Raw genomic sequence first — 15537 nt, 5'->3', positions numbered from 1 at the left:
AATGATTTTTGTTCGCGAAATGATATGCTATTTAATATATCTATTTTGAGAATTGACTTATGTTTACAAGATAACAAGTTATTAGCTCTGTTTACAGGAATGTAGAATACGTAAAACGAAATAAAATATATTGAATGAATGAACTTCAAGCAGTTTAAAAATCATAAAATCATTATTCTTTTTTTAATTAGAAATTTAAATTCTCAAAATTTGCCATTTTGAACCATTAAACATGGGTGGAAATGGCAAATTTTAAGATTTTTTGCACTGACAAGGATCAGAAGCAAAAGCTGTATCTTGGTACAGTAAAATTTGTAACAGTTTGTTACAGAAAACTTTCTGTTAACACAGCTTTTCGACAGTTCATTGAGAACTTACAATATTTGGCAGGGGATCTTTGTGCTTGTAAGAACTTGTGAGCCAAATGTTGACGTAAAATTCCCAGAATTAGAGAGAGTGAGAGTGCTACAGTGCGAGAAAAATTACCAAAAGCGACTTATGTTGGAAACTCTACACATAATGAATACTCTATCACATGGTAGAAAAATACAGGTAGATGCATCAACGCTTGGGAGCATTGATATGTCACAAAATTTGAAATTTCTTTTCTAATATAAGTATATTTTTATATGTTTTTTTATACGACGTCATTCGGAGGATATTATAATACGCGTTTTCCAACAATTTTTACAAATTTAGATAACTTTTCATTCAACATTTTCAATTCTAAATTTGGTTTGACAGTTCATTGTCCCAGCAGCTGTTTGTATGCGTCTACCTATATTCTTCTACCATGCTCCATCACAACGAATAAATTACAAAACAGACACAGAGAATCTAGCACACAGTTACAGACATCTGATCAGAAAAATAAACAAAATACAATAAGAGAATGCTGCAGTGACAAAACAGATGGCAACAACACAAGGTCGGCGTCGAAGCTTGGCGATATTTTGTAAAATTTTGTTATATGTTTACACAGTATTGTTCCTGATGATGTCTTTCGTTGGAGGATGAAATATCGAAAATAATAAATAATTAAGCAACAAAAAAGACATCGAGCTCGTTTTTTATTAAATTTACAATTGTAACAATATATAATAAAGGTCGAATTAAATATCTAAAAATCAAATAATCCCAAAAAAAGATTTTAAAACGTTTTCCTTTGCTCTGTTCCAGAACTGCAAGAATCTGTACATTTTTACTATTTCCCTCGATAACATAAAGGGAAAATTGTTATCGGAGTAAAAAATTGTAGACACTTGCAGGTTCTTGGACAGAGCAATTTAGTTTAATGAAAGGGGGAGATGTCATATTACAGCTAGACGCCACAACAGGCGCCGAAGGCACAACGAAACGTTAGAATCTTTTCGGCTTAATGGCCCCTATTCGTTATTTTTTCAAATATTTGTATTACTGGTGAATTCAAAAGGGCATAGTATTATATTTTTGTTCAAAAAGTGAATCGAACGTATTTGCTACATTTAACACTAAAACCATCGGTAATTACATACAAATTGTTTCTGAAAAGCCTAATATAACGCATTTTATAAATACTTACAGATTTGTACAAAATAAAATGTCGAGTATAATATTATGTACAAATTTGGCAGTTTAAAAAAAAAAAAATAAAATCCGCTAAAAATTCTTTTAAAATCATAGGATGTAGTATCCATTACGAACTTCAAATGCGAAACTTGAAACAATTCCGGTGAATAATCTCGCTAAAATCAACAAAGTACCGAATATCGGGAGGTACCGTTATATGGGTGCTATTGGCAAAATACACATAGTATGGTGGAGGGTATAAAAACTGCAACCAACATTAGACTGCTGTCATTTCTAAGCCACTCGTCCAACAGCTGTTAAAATTATTAAATTATTCCTGCAAAGATTTATTTTATCATTCACTGAACAATTTTCATTCATGAATGATTTACGACTTAGTCGTATTGGGCTTTAAGGTCTGCCATTTAGGTCATTCTTGTTTTGAACTTTGTGTACAAATGTTTTCTGTTTTAAAATCCAGTTGGAGAGTCACTTGTCAAAACATTTTTTGTCGATACAAAAATTTTGAAAATATTACCTTTTTTGTGTCCAGTTTTCTGTCGAAATTAACTCGTGGTCAAAAAGCGTACTTCGGATAAGAGAAAAAATAAAATTGACTTTTGAAAATATCATTAATTTTTCTATTTTGAAATGTCATAATTTATTTTTTCGATAAATGCTCTCATTTGTTAGGGATGGCACACATTTCATCGTAGTTCTGAGAGTGGTTTGAATGGGAATCAAGTACATAATTAAATATTATTGGAAGAATCTGCTATTTTTGCAATTTTCTTCGATATCATAAAGGGAAAATTGGTTATAGTAGTAAAAACTTTTACATTCTTGCAGTTCTGGAACAGACCAAAATAAAGAATAAGGTTTTATTGTGTCGTTGTTGTGTTATCGATAATAACTAAGCCGTCGAATTGATAAACGCTGGCAACATAGTTGTTCGTCTTGTCTAATTTCATAAATTTTTATTTTATGTCCGTCTTCTTTCCACTCGAAGAGTTGTTGTTGAGAATTGCCAAAAAAGATGGAAAAGATATAATTCCTTCTTCTTCCCACTCGATGAATAGTAGGTCTGTCCAGATCGAAAAAGGGTGAAGTAACGAAGAAAGAGACAAATTTTTACTTCCTTCTCCTTTCCACTCGAAGAATAGTAGGTCTCTCCAGATCGATGACAAAATCTTCTTATACATAAAAATCTGTGTTGTGTGTTTGAGTTTCTAAGTTTCTACGAATGAAATTGATTTTATTTTTAACAAATTTAAACAATTTTGTTGATTAAGGTAAAAAATATAAAAGTGATTAAACAAAATTTGTTATGTGACGAAAAAGTAAACAATAATTGAAGGTGTTTTTAGTTTTCTAAATAAATTGTAAAAGTTTGAAACATACATAAAATCAAGGAGGTATTATTGAAGCAGCTCACTACATAAATAAAATATGTTTTGTAAATGTGTGTGGCCGTGTGAATGTGAGATGCATTTTCTTTTCTACGACGTTTTGAGTGTGACGAACTGGTTTTGAGAAGAGCTTGACGAAAAAATACGAGGTATAAGTCTCTCTCAAGAGTCCGTCCAAACAAAAAGAAACAAAGATCACCGATAAAACCTAGATTCAGTTTCAAGCTACTTTATATCGTAGTTCGTAGTGGTAATAGCTTGTGTTGGCGGCGTGTGTATATTGGAACGATCGCGCATACGTATACTGTGTTGGTTGTTGTTAATTTATGCAAAAAAAAAAAAAAAAAAAAATAAATAAAGCAGTAAAAACTTGAAATTCAACGTCAAGTCAACATTATACAACGTAAAGGCAGCCACCACTTTAGCTAAGCAAACTTCAAACATTCAAGCCATTGGTGTTTTTGTTGGTAAGGCACTAGGGAGGGTGAGAAACAGGTCCACTTGAACAATGAATACAACTGGTCTGGTCAAAACAGACAGTAGCTACAGGTGCATTAGAAGAACAGTGTATTTTCTTTTTAAACCCAGTACAAATGCATCAAAATGTGGAAATGTGTGCAAAGAGAAATCTAAGCTGAATGGTGACAAAAATACAAGAAATTCTCTACCACCGCTAGCTCTAACATAAAATAAATAATCCAAAGAAGAAATACTTATTACCCCCCTCGATCTTGTGGAGTAATGCTAACAGCATGTACCAAATAGAAGTATTGTAAATTGTTCTGTGTGTCATATCTTAAAGTATGTATGTATGTTGGTACTTCAAGTGTTCTTTTGTAATTAGTTCGGTCGGTGTTGTGTTGTGTTGTGTATGGTGTTTCAAAATCTCTTTAAAATTGTGTGCAATCAATAATTTAAACAAGAGCATTTGAGTGTGTGTTCTGTGTGTGTGAGTTGGATCTAAACAAAAATCTTCAATCGGAATAATAGAAAAAAGTACATACGCAAAATACACAATACATAATGGATTTTTCTGAATTTCGAATTATTGATTTTGGAATTGAAAATGTGATCAAGGATCATACCACTTACCAAAAGAATTGTTGTAAGTAAAACAAAAACAAGCAATAGGAAAAAAATAAAGGTAACAAGGCATTTTTTAAGTAAATAGATAAAAACGAGACTGTATTGCTTAGTAGAGCAAAATAATAAATTAAAAGTAATAATTATAACTAAAACTTCTTGAAGACTACCTATAGGAAATAAATGCTTGTTGCAAATTAAGAATACATACCTGTATTAGTTAGTTTCCCTCAACAGATCGTACATAAGTAATAACATCGTTTTTTTTCAAGTTTCATGTGCCTGTGGCTGAGGGACTTTTTAGTCAAAAAGAAAAATATTACTCATTCACTTCCCTTATCACTTTGCAAAAAAAAAAAAAAACTGTGCATTGCATGAATCACTGAACAACTAGGAACTTAGCACGAAAGTTTCTGAAAGGATAACACTCCTGATCACCTCTAATGGGGGATGCACATAGCTACTTTGGTGATACAATTATAAAGGTACAAGGTAAGGGGGTTAATCAAATTAATTTAAAAGAATATCGAAAAAATTAATGAAGCATGAAGTTATTTTTATAACTTAGAGTTTCTAATGTTACTAAAATGTGGTTTTATTCCAAAACTCAAAAAAACTATTCAATAAAATTTGAGAACATTAAAAATACAACTTCAGTAAAAACACAAGATCTGCTTGGGAGATTGAGAAAGGTTTACACAAAAATATATCAAAATTGATTTACATAGTCGCATGTTTACTACTGCAAAAAACACTAACTATATATAACAAGTAATATAAATCTTATAAAGGGGTAGTTCCATCCATCGAAAATGTAGTTGAGGATCAACTCTACATAACAAAGCTTTTAACGGAACAGAACTACTGCTCATGTTGTCATTCTGAATTCCTATAAGAATTGTCATGAAGTATTTCTCATTTTATTTCGTACGAATTATTAGCCTACCTTGTAATTGCGACCACTGAAATATAAGCATCAATGTAACTTTACTTCCCAACCTGCCCTCGTTAGTATATCAGAAACAGAACATTTTTTATAAGACACAATGGTTATACGCACAACTTCCGTTGATCAACTTTTCTCCTCATTCCACGACACACACACTCTTGATAGTCGTCTTCAGCTTTACCATGGCCTCCTTCACCCTCCATTGCCGTTAAGAGTATTTATCCCGGACAGAAATCATTAAGCTGCCTTTAGCATTTGTGAACACTGCAGCAGCGAGTAGCAGCACAACACCATTTTGAAGATTTCTCAACCATTTCTCATACAATCTTTGAGTTGTGTTGGTGTTCGAGATGATGGCGATGGCGGGTGTGTGCATTTGTTTGTAACCCAATTAGTACCCTGCAAGCATTTGGATGTGAGTTTCTAACTCCATCGTCTAATATTACACTACTTTGTCGCTTCCTGCTTGTGAAACGTCGATAGTTGGTCGATTTGCAATAACAATTCTATTGTCCCACTACAGTCATCTAATTTTCATCTCCAAAAGTAACTTCTTTGGCACTTCCCGTAGATTAAAGAATGATTGTTTTGTTCTACTCCCAAAACGGAGAACAAAATTGAACGAGTTCATTTTATCGGAGATCGGCATTGAGCACGGGTACGCAAGTGAAAATCATATTAAATGGAAAAAACATATTAAATTTATTTCGTGAAAAATAATTGTGTCTTTTTATCAGTATTTTTTTAGTATGTATTCAAATAATTTATAATAAATAAAAAGTAAAATACAAAAATAAAAAATATCATTTTTGTTTAGAGTTATAGCATATTTTTATTTGGTGAAAAAATAAAATTAATTTTTTTGTTAGTTTTATTTAGGTTTTTTGTGTGCGTTTTACCAATTGTTTATTTACGATTATTTATTTGAAATAATATTAATAAATTTTATTCCAATAATAATTTTATTTTAAAGAGTTTTTAAAGCTCTTTTTTTACTTTCTGATGGCATTGCATATCGCATACAAATCAATAAAGTCACAAACAGGCGATGAAAACTCTCGCCATCGATCTCGACTCTTTCACCAAAAAGATAAACCGTTCGGGAATAAATGAACCACGCTCTCGTTACTTCTTTAAGTCACTAAAAAGTCAATGATAGGAAGTAACAAGTGCGTGGTTCATTTCTTCCCGAACGGTTTAACTTTTTGGATAAAGATTCGAGATCGCCGGCGAGGGTTTTCATCGTCTGTTGGTGACTTTTTAGTTATGTCAGCGACAAAAAATGCTTGCTGGGTATCGTTGTATAAAGCTTATCACAATTCACTACTTCTTTTCTCCTTACAACACATATGCACGCACACACACACACAGATAATATTAAGATTTGTAATATTTGTTTATTTAGGGAAACTGATGGGAGCGCGACAGCCATTGGGGTATCGAATGAACAACAAAACCTTACAAGTTTTCTTCATGAATGTGTGAATGGGGTGCCCAGAAACCCGTACTGTGACATCTATTTGAAAACAAACACTGATTTGACCCTATTACAAAATGAGAGTTTAAATCACACCAGACAAGTCTGGTTATATGTTTTTAATTGTTTTGTGGGTAACGTCAAAACCTTTTTTTTTTTTTGCTTTAAAAGGAATCTATTTTTATTATTTATATAAAACAAAAGGTAAAAATCACATTTCTCTCTATTCCAACAACCTATACGGATAAACCCACAGTTAAGGTGTGTAATTCCCTTCTACTCTTAAACAAATGCATCAGAGGCATTTCTAAGATAATAAGGCTGATTGTCAACAATTCAACCCTAGTATATTATACATTTTATATACTAAGATTGAATCGTTGACAATCAGCCTTATTTCAATGGAACCAATACCGACAGACTTAAGACTCATCGAGATTCTTGTTTAAATTCAGTGTAGTCTTCTTTTCCGTAATTTGATCAAGAATGTAGGACCTCCTATTTTAATACGATTGTAATTGATTGTGAATTATTAATGGAATTAGAAATAAAAATATGGACTATATGAAAAATTTCCATTCGAAAAATATCAAATAAATGAAAGCTGTAAGTTTTTACAGACAAAATATTAATAGTTTTCAAACAAAATGTTCAGAACATATTTAAAAAAGTTACCGTTACGGCCGTACGCTTTAATTAACAAGTACGAAAGGCTCATATCTCCTAGCCGACTAGAATGACCATTTCAAATAAGGTCAAAGTGTCCTATCCTTATTGAGAACAAAAGGTGAACCACTTATTCCTCGTAGTGGCAGATAAGAATTCATAAACCTTTTCCGAGAACCAAATTATAAACAGTCATGTTATCACACGCAATGTGAAACACCTTTTTAAATAGAAATCTATTTTTTAAGTTAAATGAATAAATAAACGGTCTATGTCGGAGATAAAGCATATGAATGGGGTGTTTTGTGTACTTTTCATAAAAACTGAGGTGTTTTGTGGACCTTATTAAAAAAATATCATTGGAGACACTTAGCTCTTTGTCGCGTAAGAATCTCAAAAAAAAAAAAAACAAAAAAAAACAAGATCAATTTATTGCCTCTTATAAATCAGTTATCATTTGTTTTTAAGCTTATTAAAGTTTGGAGAAAGCGGTATGCGTTTTTAGGCACTTAACCGGTATGCAACTGTATACCAACTTTTTTCTTTTGATTGTTTATGCTGGCATTTTTCTGAAAGTCTACACCGTTATTGAAAATTTATGAGCGAATGCGAGAATTAGAATTACCATAATCGAATAGAATAAGTTTAAGACGCAAAAATGATAGATAAGGTGGTCGATGATTAAACATTGACAGGTTTGGCTGCCTTACCAATAATAAACATTATTAATATTCTGTCCGCGTATATGCACAGACAAATGTTGAATTTCATATAAAGAAACGAAAGTTTTGATTGACTTGTCATCTGTGTTCGTTCTATGAAGACAAATAAGTAGTTACACTGGTCACAATATACACTGCTGTACAGGTTGAAAAAAGATTATAGTTATCTACACTGCAGTTTAATATCCGATGCTGAGACACATAATTGTCTGAGGTTATTTTGAGAATACTGCGGAGGAGAAAGGGGAGGAACTGGATATTTAACGTAGTTGGGTAAAGTTTAGTAAAAAAAAGAATTTGTTTTATTTGCTTTTATTGATCCATAGGCTTGCAAATATTAAAGGCACATCACACTGAGTTCCAAGAAATTGTTAAAAGTGTGATATTTTCCATAAAAGCCAACCTGTTGGTATCTTTTGAACGCATGTGTCAGGCATTCGCATAATTAGTTTACGTGTTTTTGAACAATAGGAAGTTCTCAACATGATAAACATCAAAAGTGACTTTGTCACGTACTTGAAACAGTCTACGTCGAGCCCTGCGATATATTAGAACATTTTCCGCACGTGATTTCCGATCAAATTTTCCAATGTATCATTCCGAGTAGTTACGGGAAAATCCTGTGACAACTATTTTCAGTTCATTATGTGTTTTTTTTTGTCCACACACACGCACACACACCTATTTTCATTGTCACCGCTCTCTGACTGACTCATTTCTCTTCGCGTTCGAGTAGACTCGTTTACCTCACATATTACAATACCTTTTATGCTAATAGCAGTTGTTGTTCCCACTAAACAGCTTTGTTTTTGTAATCATGTAGACACAATCTAGCTAAACCAACTGGCTCGCCACAATCTCCATTGCTCGCCTGTACTTACCTGTCTTAAGGCGTTCGAGAGACAGACAGTTGGTCGTTTGATATGTTTCAGCTCATACATATATACATTTTCCACAACCTAAGTTACCACCACGATAAGCGAAAGAGTCAGCAAGAGCAGTAGAAGAAGGGCACACAACACCGCAGCAGCCCTCGTTCTATTTGGCAAAATAGCCATAAAAGTTTACGTTGAAAATTATGATGAGTTGACAAAATGTAAACAACCTCAAAGCAGTTGTTTTAAGACCCTGGTGCTATAAGGAAGTCAAATGAGCAGAGCTCAGAATAATGCGAAAAACATAAGCGCGGTAACAAGAATATAATTATAATAAAAAGAAAACGTTCTTATATATAACATCATTGGGGTACAATTATTTGATCTGCTTCTGATGGACTGTGATACTTGCTTCTTCAAAGCGCCGTCATAAAACCAAGCACCAAATCTATGTAAGAGGAAATTACAGAGCCATAACTTATTAATATTAAATACCAAATTCCAGTGGAAATGATCAGTGCTCCAATTTATCGAATAAGTTAAATAAAAATAACTTTTACAATTCTTTGCAGATTGAACGTTTAATATTCCTCGGATCTGTGTAATGTTCAGTTGAAGTACCTTCTACAGACATTTAAATATCTGTCAATACACATACCTGCATTGCTGCTGCGAAAAGCACCAACAAGAAGGCGAAACTGGAAAACAGGGAGACTTCTACGTTTTCCGGCACAATGGATTATATTAACTAAACTACCCCTTTAATTGTTTAACGGTCGAGGGGCTTTGACAAACACCCACAAGCCAACACCCCACCACTTGAATCAAACAACACCCCCATCAGTAAGGAAAGGACAGACATTGCCACAGCCACCACGGAATAACGACCACCAATGTACTTGAGTTCTGTTACGGGTTTTTGTTGTCTTGTTAATCGATTTAATTGTGGAGAAATTCTGTCCGTGAGTTGCATACCCTAGAACATGTTAAAACTGCAGCCTCTATTTAGCATAAGTAGCAATAGATTTAACAAAAATATGCCCGGCGCACAATGGCCGCTGATAAAGGGTAGGCGGACGTGTATAACATTACTGTTGCTAATTTGTGTAGCAGATTTGATTAATTTCTCGTCAGCATGGATGCCTGATGTCAGACCTGATCTGCAAACTAGTAAGTACATTTAATTAGCTGAAGAACGTCACTGACGCAGCCTCAAGGAAATCGGATGATGTTCACTTGATTTTTTTTTGCTTACTTTCAGAGCAAGATAAGATACTGGCAAAAATAGTAGGAAACACTACGGACTACTTCAAAATACTAGATCATGACGACAAAACTATTTTAGTCGGTGCTAGGTAAGTTGATATTTACATCTGTTATCTTCTATTGTTGGTTGACTAAACTAAATTGTCTCTTACATAGGGATGTCATTTACAACATAAGCATAAATGGATTACGTGAAAACAACCGCATTGAATGGTCGTCATCTGCGGCCGATAGGGAATTGTGTGCCCTTAAGGGCAAACGTGAATCGGATTGTCACAATTACATAAGAGTTTTCGCCCGTTTACCAAATGACATGATCATGGTCTGCGGCACCAACTCGTACAAGCCTCGATGTCGTAATTATGAACCGGTCGTGGACGAGGTCCATCCCAATGCTCCAATAACATACGCCGTTGTTGACGACGTTGAAGCTCAAGGAAAATGTCCATACAGTCCCGTACACAACAGTACCTACGCGTATGCGGACGGGAGCCTATATAGTGCCACGGTTGCCGATTTCTCGGGTGGTGATCCACTGATTTATAGGGATCGCGAAAATCTACGGACTGAACAGTACGACTTGAAACAACTTAATCAACCTGATTTTGTCGGCGCCATCGAACGCAACGGATACGTTATGTTCTTCTTCCGGGAAATTGCTATGGAATTTATGAACTTTGGCAAAACTATATATTCCAGAGTTGGTCGAGTTTGTAAGAATGACCGCGGAGGTCGTAACACTTTAAGTAAAACCTGGACGTCCTTTTTGAAGGCGCGACTCAACTGCTCTGTTCCCGGAGATTACCCATTCTACTTTGATGAAATTCGTAAGTTTTTGTGTTTAAATCTCCACACGAAAATTCTAATACTACAAAACATGTTTTTGCAGAAGCTATAAGTCCAGTCATTGAGAGTGGGCCCAATGCCTTGGTTTATGCGATATTCACTACATCTGTAAATGCTATACCAGGTTCTGCCGTGTGCGCATTTAATATTGATGATATAATGGAGGCATTTGAAGGACGATTCAGATCTCAAAAAGACAGCCAATCACAGTGGCTGCCGGTGCAAGAGAATCAAGTTCCAGAACCCCGGCCAGGCCAATGTGTTCCTGACTCCCGGACCCTGTCCAGCATTGCTGTTAACTTTGTGAAAAATCATCCATTGATGGAGTCTTCTGTGCCCTCAGTTTTTGGTCGTCCTTTACTAAAGAAGGTTCATTTACTTCACCGACTTACTTCTATAGCCGTCGACCCACAAGTTCAAGCATTGAATGGAGATTTTCATGACGTTATCTACGCTGGCACGGACGACGGTAAAATTACAAAATTCATTAACATCCCAACTGCTTCCAGTGGTGCAACTTACGATGATGAGAGCGACATAAAAACTGTCTTTATATCGGAGCTACAAGTTCTGCCGTTGGGTATACCCGTGCGGGAAATGGTTGTTTCGTCCAAGAGCAACACTTTGTTAGTCGTCAGCGACGGTACAATTGTGACTGTTCCCCTTCACCACTGTGCTCATATCGTAGACTGCGCAAGTTGCCTGAGTCTGCAGGATCCCAACTGCGCTTGGGACCAACAGACACACGAGTGCAAAAGCTTGTCGTTTTCTAATCACAAATTTGGCACTAAATCTTTTCTCCAATCGCTGAATAGCACTAAAAAGGCAGCCAAATCTTTGTGTCCAAAATCTTCGAACCGGGGCACAGTTATTGCCGATGGCCCAGTACTGAACTTCGGGGCGCCAATCGACAATAATGTGGATCCCCAAATTAACACACAACACAACCCGGAGGAAGAGCTGGCTAGGAAACACGTGTACACGAATGTGGCTTCGGTTAATGGCATTCCAACAATCGGTAATGATATTAATTCGCCGGGAATAGAAATACCAACGGCTGTCGGTGGTGATTTCCTCAATGTTTTCAACGACGAGAACAAAATTACGCTACAGTCTGTAGATCCACATGACTTGATGAACTCAGTTAACGGTATGAAGCTTTAGAAGTCACTTTATAACTCTTGCCCAACATTTTCATAATGTGTTCATTAATTTTTCTTGTAGACCCCCTTCAATCCACCGCAATTGGCGAGGAACAAAAACTTCAGTTAGCCGGGAAAAGCTTTTATTGGGGTTTTGGAGCGTTGGCACTTGCTTTAGTTTTCATTATTGGCATGGTGGTAGGGCTTCATGTTTCCAAACGTAATTGCAAACCTCCATCCATACACAGCAGCCATCGCAATCAGTTTAATGCGAACCCGTAAGTAGACATTGGAATATTTTCTGGTACATTCAATTGCTTAATCGTGTATTTTCACTATATTCTAGAACGTTTGGCTTAAAGCACGGCAAAGATATAAATCTACTGATGAACACCAATCACTACTGTCATCCCGGCAAACCCAGCCTGGATTTAGAAAAAGATCGCAGTCACGAGTGTAAAAATTCTACGGAGAATCTCGAAAAAGAGTTGCCCTGTAAGACGTCGACACTGACTAAGGTCAAACGCACATACATATGATCCTATGGACTGTTTGCATGCTGGCATCGACTCTGGGTCATTAGTAGTAAGGGTAACTACAACCAGTTTTTAGTAAAATTTTTTTATAAAACGTTTTTGTTTTGTTTAGTTTAAAGTTAGTTTTAGTTTGAATTATTTTCCACGAATGACGCTCTTTTTATCACTCAGGCAGGTGATATTGATTCGACTAGTGTTTTATGCTGATGATGCTGACAGAGCATATGTTGGCACTAAATCTACTTAGGTCTCCACTTCGAAGCTACAAAAACATTACTTGAATTAATATCTGCAAACCATTATTGAAAATATCGTAATTTTCTTCTTTTTGTGTGTTATGTATATAGAGGCGTGTATTAAGAGCGCAGTTCAATTTTAGTCTTAAATTATTTTTAGGTATATACATAAATATTTTAAATCTTACGAGGCGTTTGAAACGTTTATCCCCCGAATCTAAGTTTACATTGATTTTAGCTTGTATTTTTTTTAAATAGCGAAGGGAGTCTATCTATCGTTTCGTATGCATACATAATGAAACAAAACACATTTTATAATCGACTAAAATTAAGTACAAATCCAATATGTATCGATCAATTCGATTAGAGACGTACCCTCGATAAATGTTCAAATGTTTATTTTGTATCACTCTTTCTTTAATACACATATCATTGTTTGACGTCAAGGCGTTCCATATATCGCCTGAACATTTGTATATTATTGTCATTATATTTACCGATCGGTAATACCATTACAAATACAAGTATTTATACATAAAACCCAATTAGACTGACCACTATTTTGATATGCTTTTCTTGAAGCGCCACACTTAAGCGTACGAATGTAAATTTGGAATTAGTATTAGTTTGGCTTCGAAGAAACAATCTTGCATGTGTGCAGGTGATCCTAGCGCCTGAAGCCGAGGAAAACAAAATTGTAACTGGCATTGATATATTGCGAACAACATATGTTAACATAAATTGTTTTTAAAAAAGTAATGTTTTCGATTTCTCGTAGTATTTTGAATCGATCAAATAATATTCACGATTTCTTAACAAAAAGAACCTGTGTTTAGCAATAGCACATAATCGGCCTTATTTAAGGACACTCTACATATACATGCTCAATGGAATTTCATATTACAAAACAGCCTATCGTATAGGAACAACATTTTTTTAAATTATTATGCGGCCTTGAAAATAAGAATGATTTTATATAAAAAAACAACAACAATTAAAGGAGTCTGCAGTCATTGGATGAAGCGAAGCAATATTACTTGAGAATAATCGATTGCGATTTTATATAGCTTGTCGGACATTATCCGAATGTTTGTCAAGGATAAAGAACAAAATGCCTTATAAAATGTCAATTAAATTTTTATACCGAATTTTATGTATACATACATTTATATATACTACAAGCAAATCGCGTCTACATATTTAAGAACAAAGTGCATGTCCGTCCCACTAATAAGTAAAAGAATAAGCAAATTTAAAATAATATTTTGTCTTAAGAAAACTACAAACAAATATATGCATATATTTTCTACTTTTTTACAAACAGAACAAATGTGTAAATTGAATCTTATCAACAAAATTAAAGTAAATATATTATAAATATAAAATTAAGAAAATCTAATGATTGTAAACAACAAATTCAGCTAAATATTCTATAAATTTAAGTTGAACTTATTATTTTGTATAACAACTCGTTGTGATAGTTTGTATTTGAAGGAAATAATGATACACATAAAGTTAATTTTTTTGTTCAAATTCAAGGCAATGTGTAAGCTCTAAGTTTTCCCTACGAGACGGTCTTCCTATAGTGACGAAGGAAAATTTAGACGTTTGTTTTATGCAGACTTTCTATCTCTTGTCAAGTTTAAATCTTAAATAATATTTGTTTTAACTGTTTTTAATTTTTGCAATAAAGTCGTATTTTTACAAATCGTCGTTTTTTTATTTCTAGTTTTAGTCAAGGGGCAAATGTAAATTTGATGTTTGCTGGGGTAATCACGGCGAAAGAACATAGTGTCCCGGGAGTTGGTAACAACTGTTTCCAGATATCACACACACTTAATGTCCAATCGAGGTACATATCATGACCAATCTATTTGGTCATACCATGGACTACATAAGGTCGGCCAGTAAGACCATCTGACAACCAAATTCATTTCAATTGTGAATGCACACTCTCTTGAATACTTTGAACATACTGTGTGTGAACGTCCGCCCATTGCGAATGCATGTTCCAAAACTTCCGATCCAGGGAACACCATGTTGTCAGCCTTTCTGTTTTGATTCCACATCTTTATTCAGATTTTTTCTGTGCTGCCTTTCCTTTCAGTGCTGCGGTAGTGTCCTTTGTTCGTAACTACTTTTTTTTCGGTGGCGTTTCGGCGGTAAATTGATTCGGTTTTTAAGTTCATATCATGGCCCAATTCAAGGTAGATCTAACAGGTAACCGCATCGGCGAATTGCTACAACAAAGCAACTTTTGTGGTCCCCTCAAATGTCAAAATTGGCATCTAAGGCGAAAAACATAGATTCGCCATGACATTTAAAGGTTGCGGCAAATTTGTTTCAACCAATCAGAAACGAGGTGTTTGTTTACATTTTATTTTGTGTGCCTCTCGTCGTAAACGAACGTTGCAATAAAAGTTTTTATTGTAAAACAAATAAGAGTAAAATAAGTATTAATTGTAGTATTGCGATATTTTTTAAACCAAGAAACTTATAATGACTATATTTTACTGGTTTAAACCGAAAGTTTTCCGGAACTGCAAATGGCAAGAGTCGAATTCTTGCACTACTTCCCGTGATGTGCTTTGGGAATCTGAGATGTTGGGGCTAACTTAATTCTTAAAGCCGCACTCCATTCTAACCTCCTTCCTTCATTTTCTTTTAATTTTTTTTACTTGTTTCACTCTAAACTTGCTCTTAAATTATTTGAAATATTATAAAAAGGTACTTTTAGGGAAGACAACATAAACAAATTTGTTGTTGCATTCATTTAGGGCGA

General features: G+C 34.6%; 1 protein-coding gene across 4 annotated transcripts; it reads left to right on the top strand.

Moving 5' to 3' along the window:
* The first annotated feature begins 2683 nt into the window (after positions 1–2683).
* On the top strand, positions 2684–14465 carry LOC131802852 (semaphorin-1A-like). Of its 4 annotated transcripts, XR_009342404.1 has the most exons (8): positions 2684–2840; positions 9302–9899; positions 9991–10084; positions 10152–10822; positions 10885–11991; positions 12066–12261; positions 12330–12574; positions 12691–14465. XR_009342404.1 is itself a non-coding variant. In XM_059123537.1 (7 exons), the coding sequence occupies exons 2-7, from the start codon at positions 9713–9715 to the stop codon at positions 12520–12522; spliced, it is 2448 nt and encodes an 815-aa protein (XP_058979520.1). In that variant the 5' UTR covers positions 2684–2840; positions 9302–9712; the 3' UTR covers positions 12523–14465. The 4 variants fall into 4 exon arrangements, 3 of the variants coding, with proteins under 3 accessions (XP_058979520.1, XP_058979522.1, XP_058979521.1); XM_059123537.1 differs by having other exon boundaries at positions 12330–14465; XM_059123539.1 differs by lacking the exon at positions 2684–2840 and adding an exon at positions 3145–3424 and having other exon boundaries at positions 12330–14465.
* Positions 14466–15537: the final 1072 nt, after the last annotated feature.

This window comes from Musca domestica, unplaced genomic scaffold (genome assembly GCF_030504385.1).
Source record: "Musca domestica strain aabys unplaced genomic scaffold, Musca_domestica.polishedcontigs.V.1.1 25, whole genome shotgun sequence".
In the NCBI taxonomy this organism is placed as follows: domain Eukaryota; kingdom Metazoa; phylum Arthropoda; class Insecta; order Diptera; family Muscidae; genus Musca; species Musca domestica.
The sequence above is the reverse complement of the archived record's forward strand: the minus strand, read 5'-3'. Positions and strand labels throughout refer to the sequence as shown.

Bases quoted from the DNA above. Each gene is read 5' to 3' on its own strand.
- LOC131802852 (XM_059123537.1), top strand. From the start codon at position 9,713: ATGTTAAAACTGCAGCCTCTATTTAGCATAAGTAGCAATAGATTTAAC. The intron at 10,085-10,151 runs GTAAGTTGATAT...TCTCTTACATAG, and splicing joins ACTATTTTAGTCGGTGCTAG to GGATGTCATTTACAACATAA. The intron at 12,262-12,329 runs GTAAGTAGACAT...ACTATATTCTAG, and splicing joins AATCAGTTTAATGCGAACCC to AACGTTTGGCTTAAAGCACG.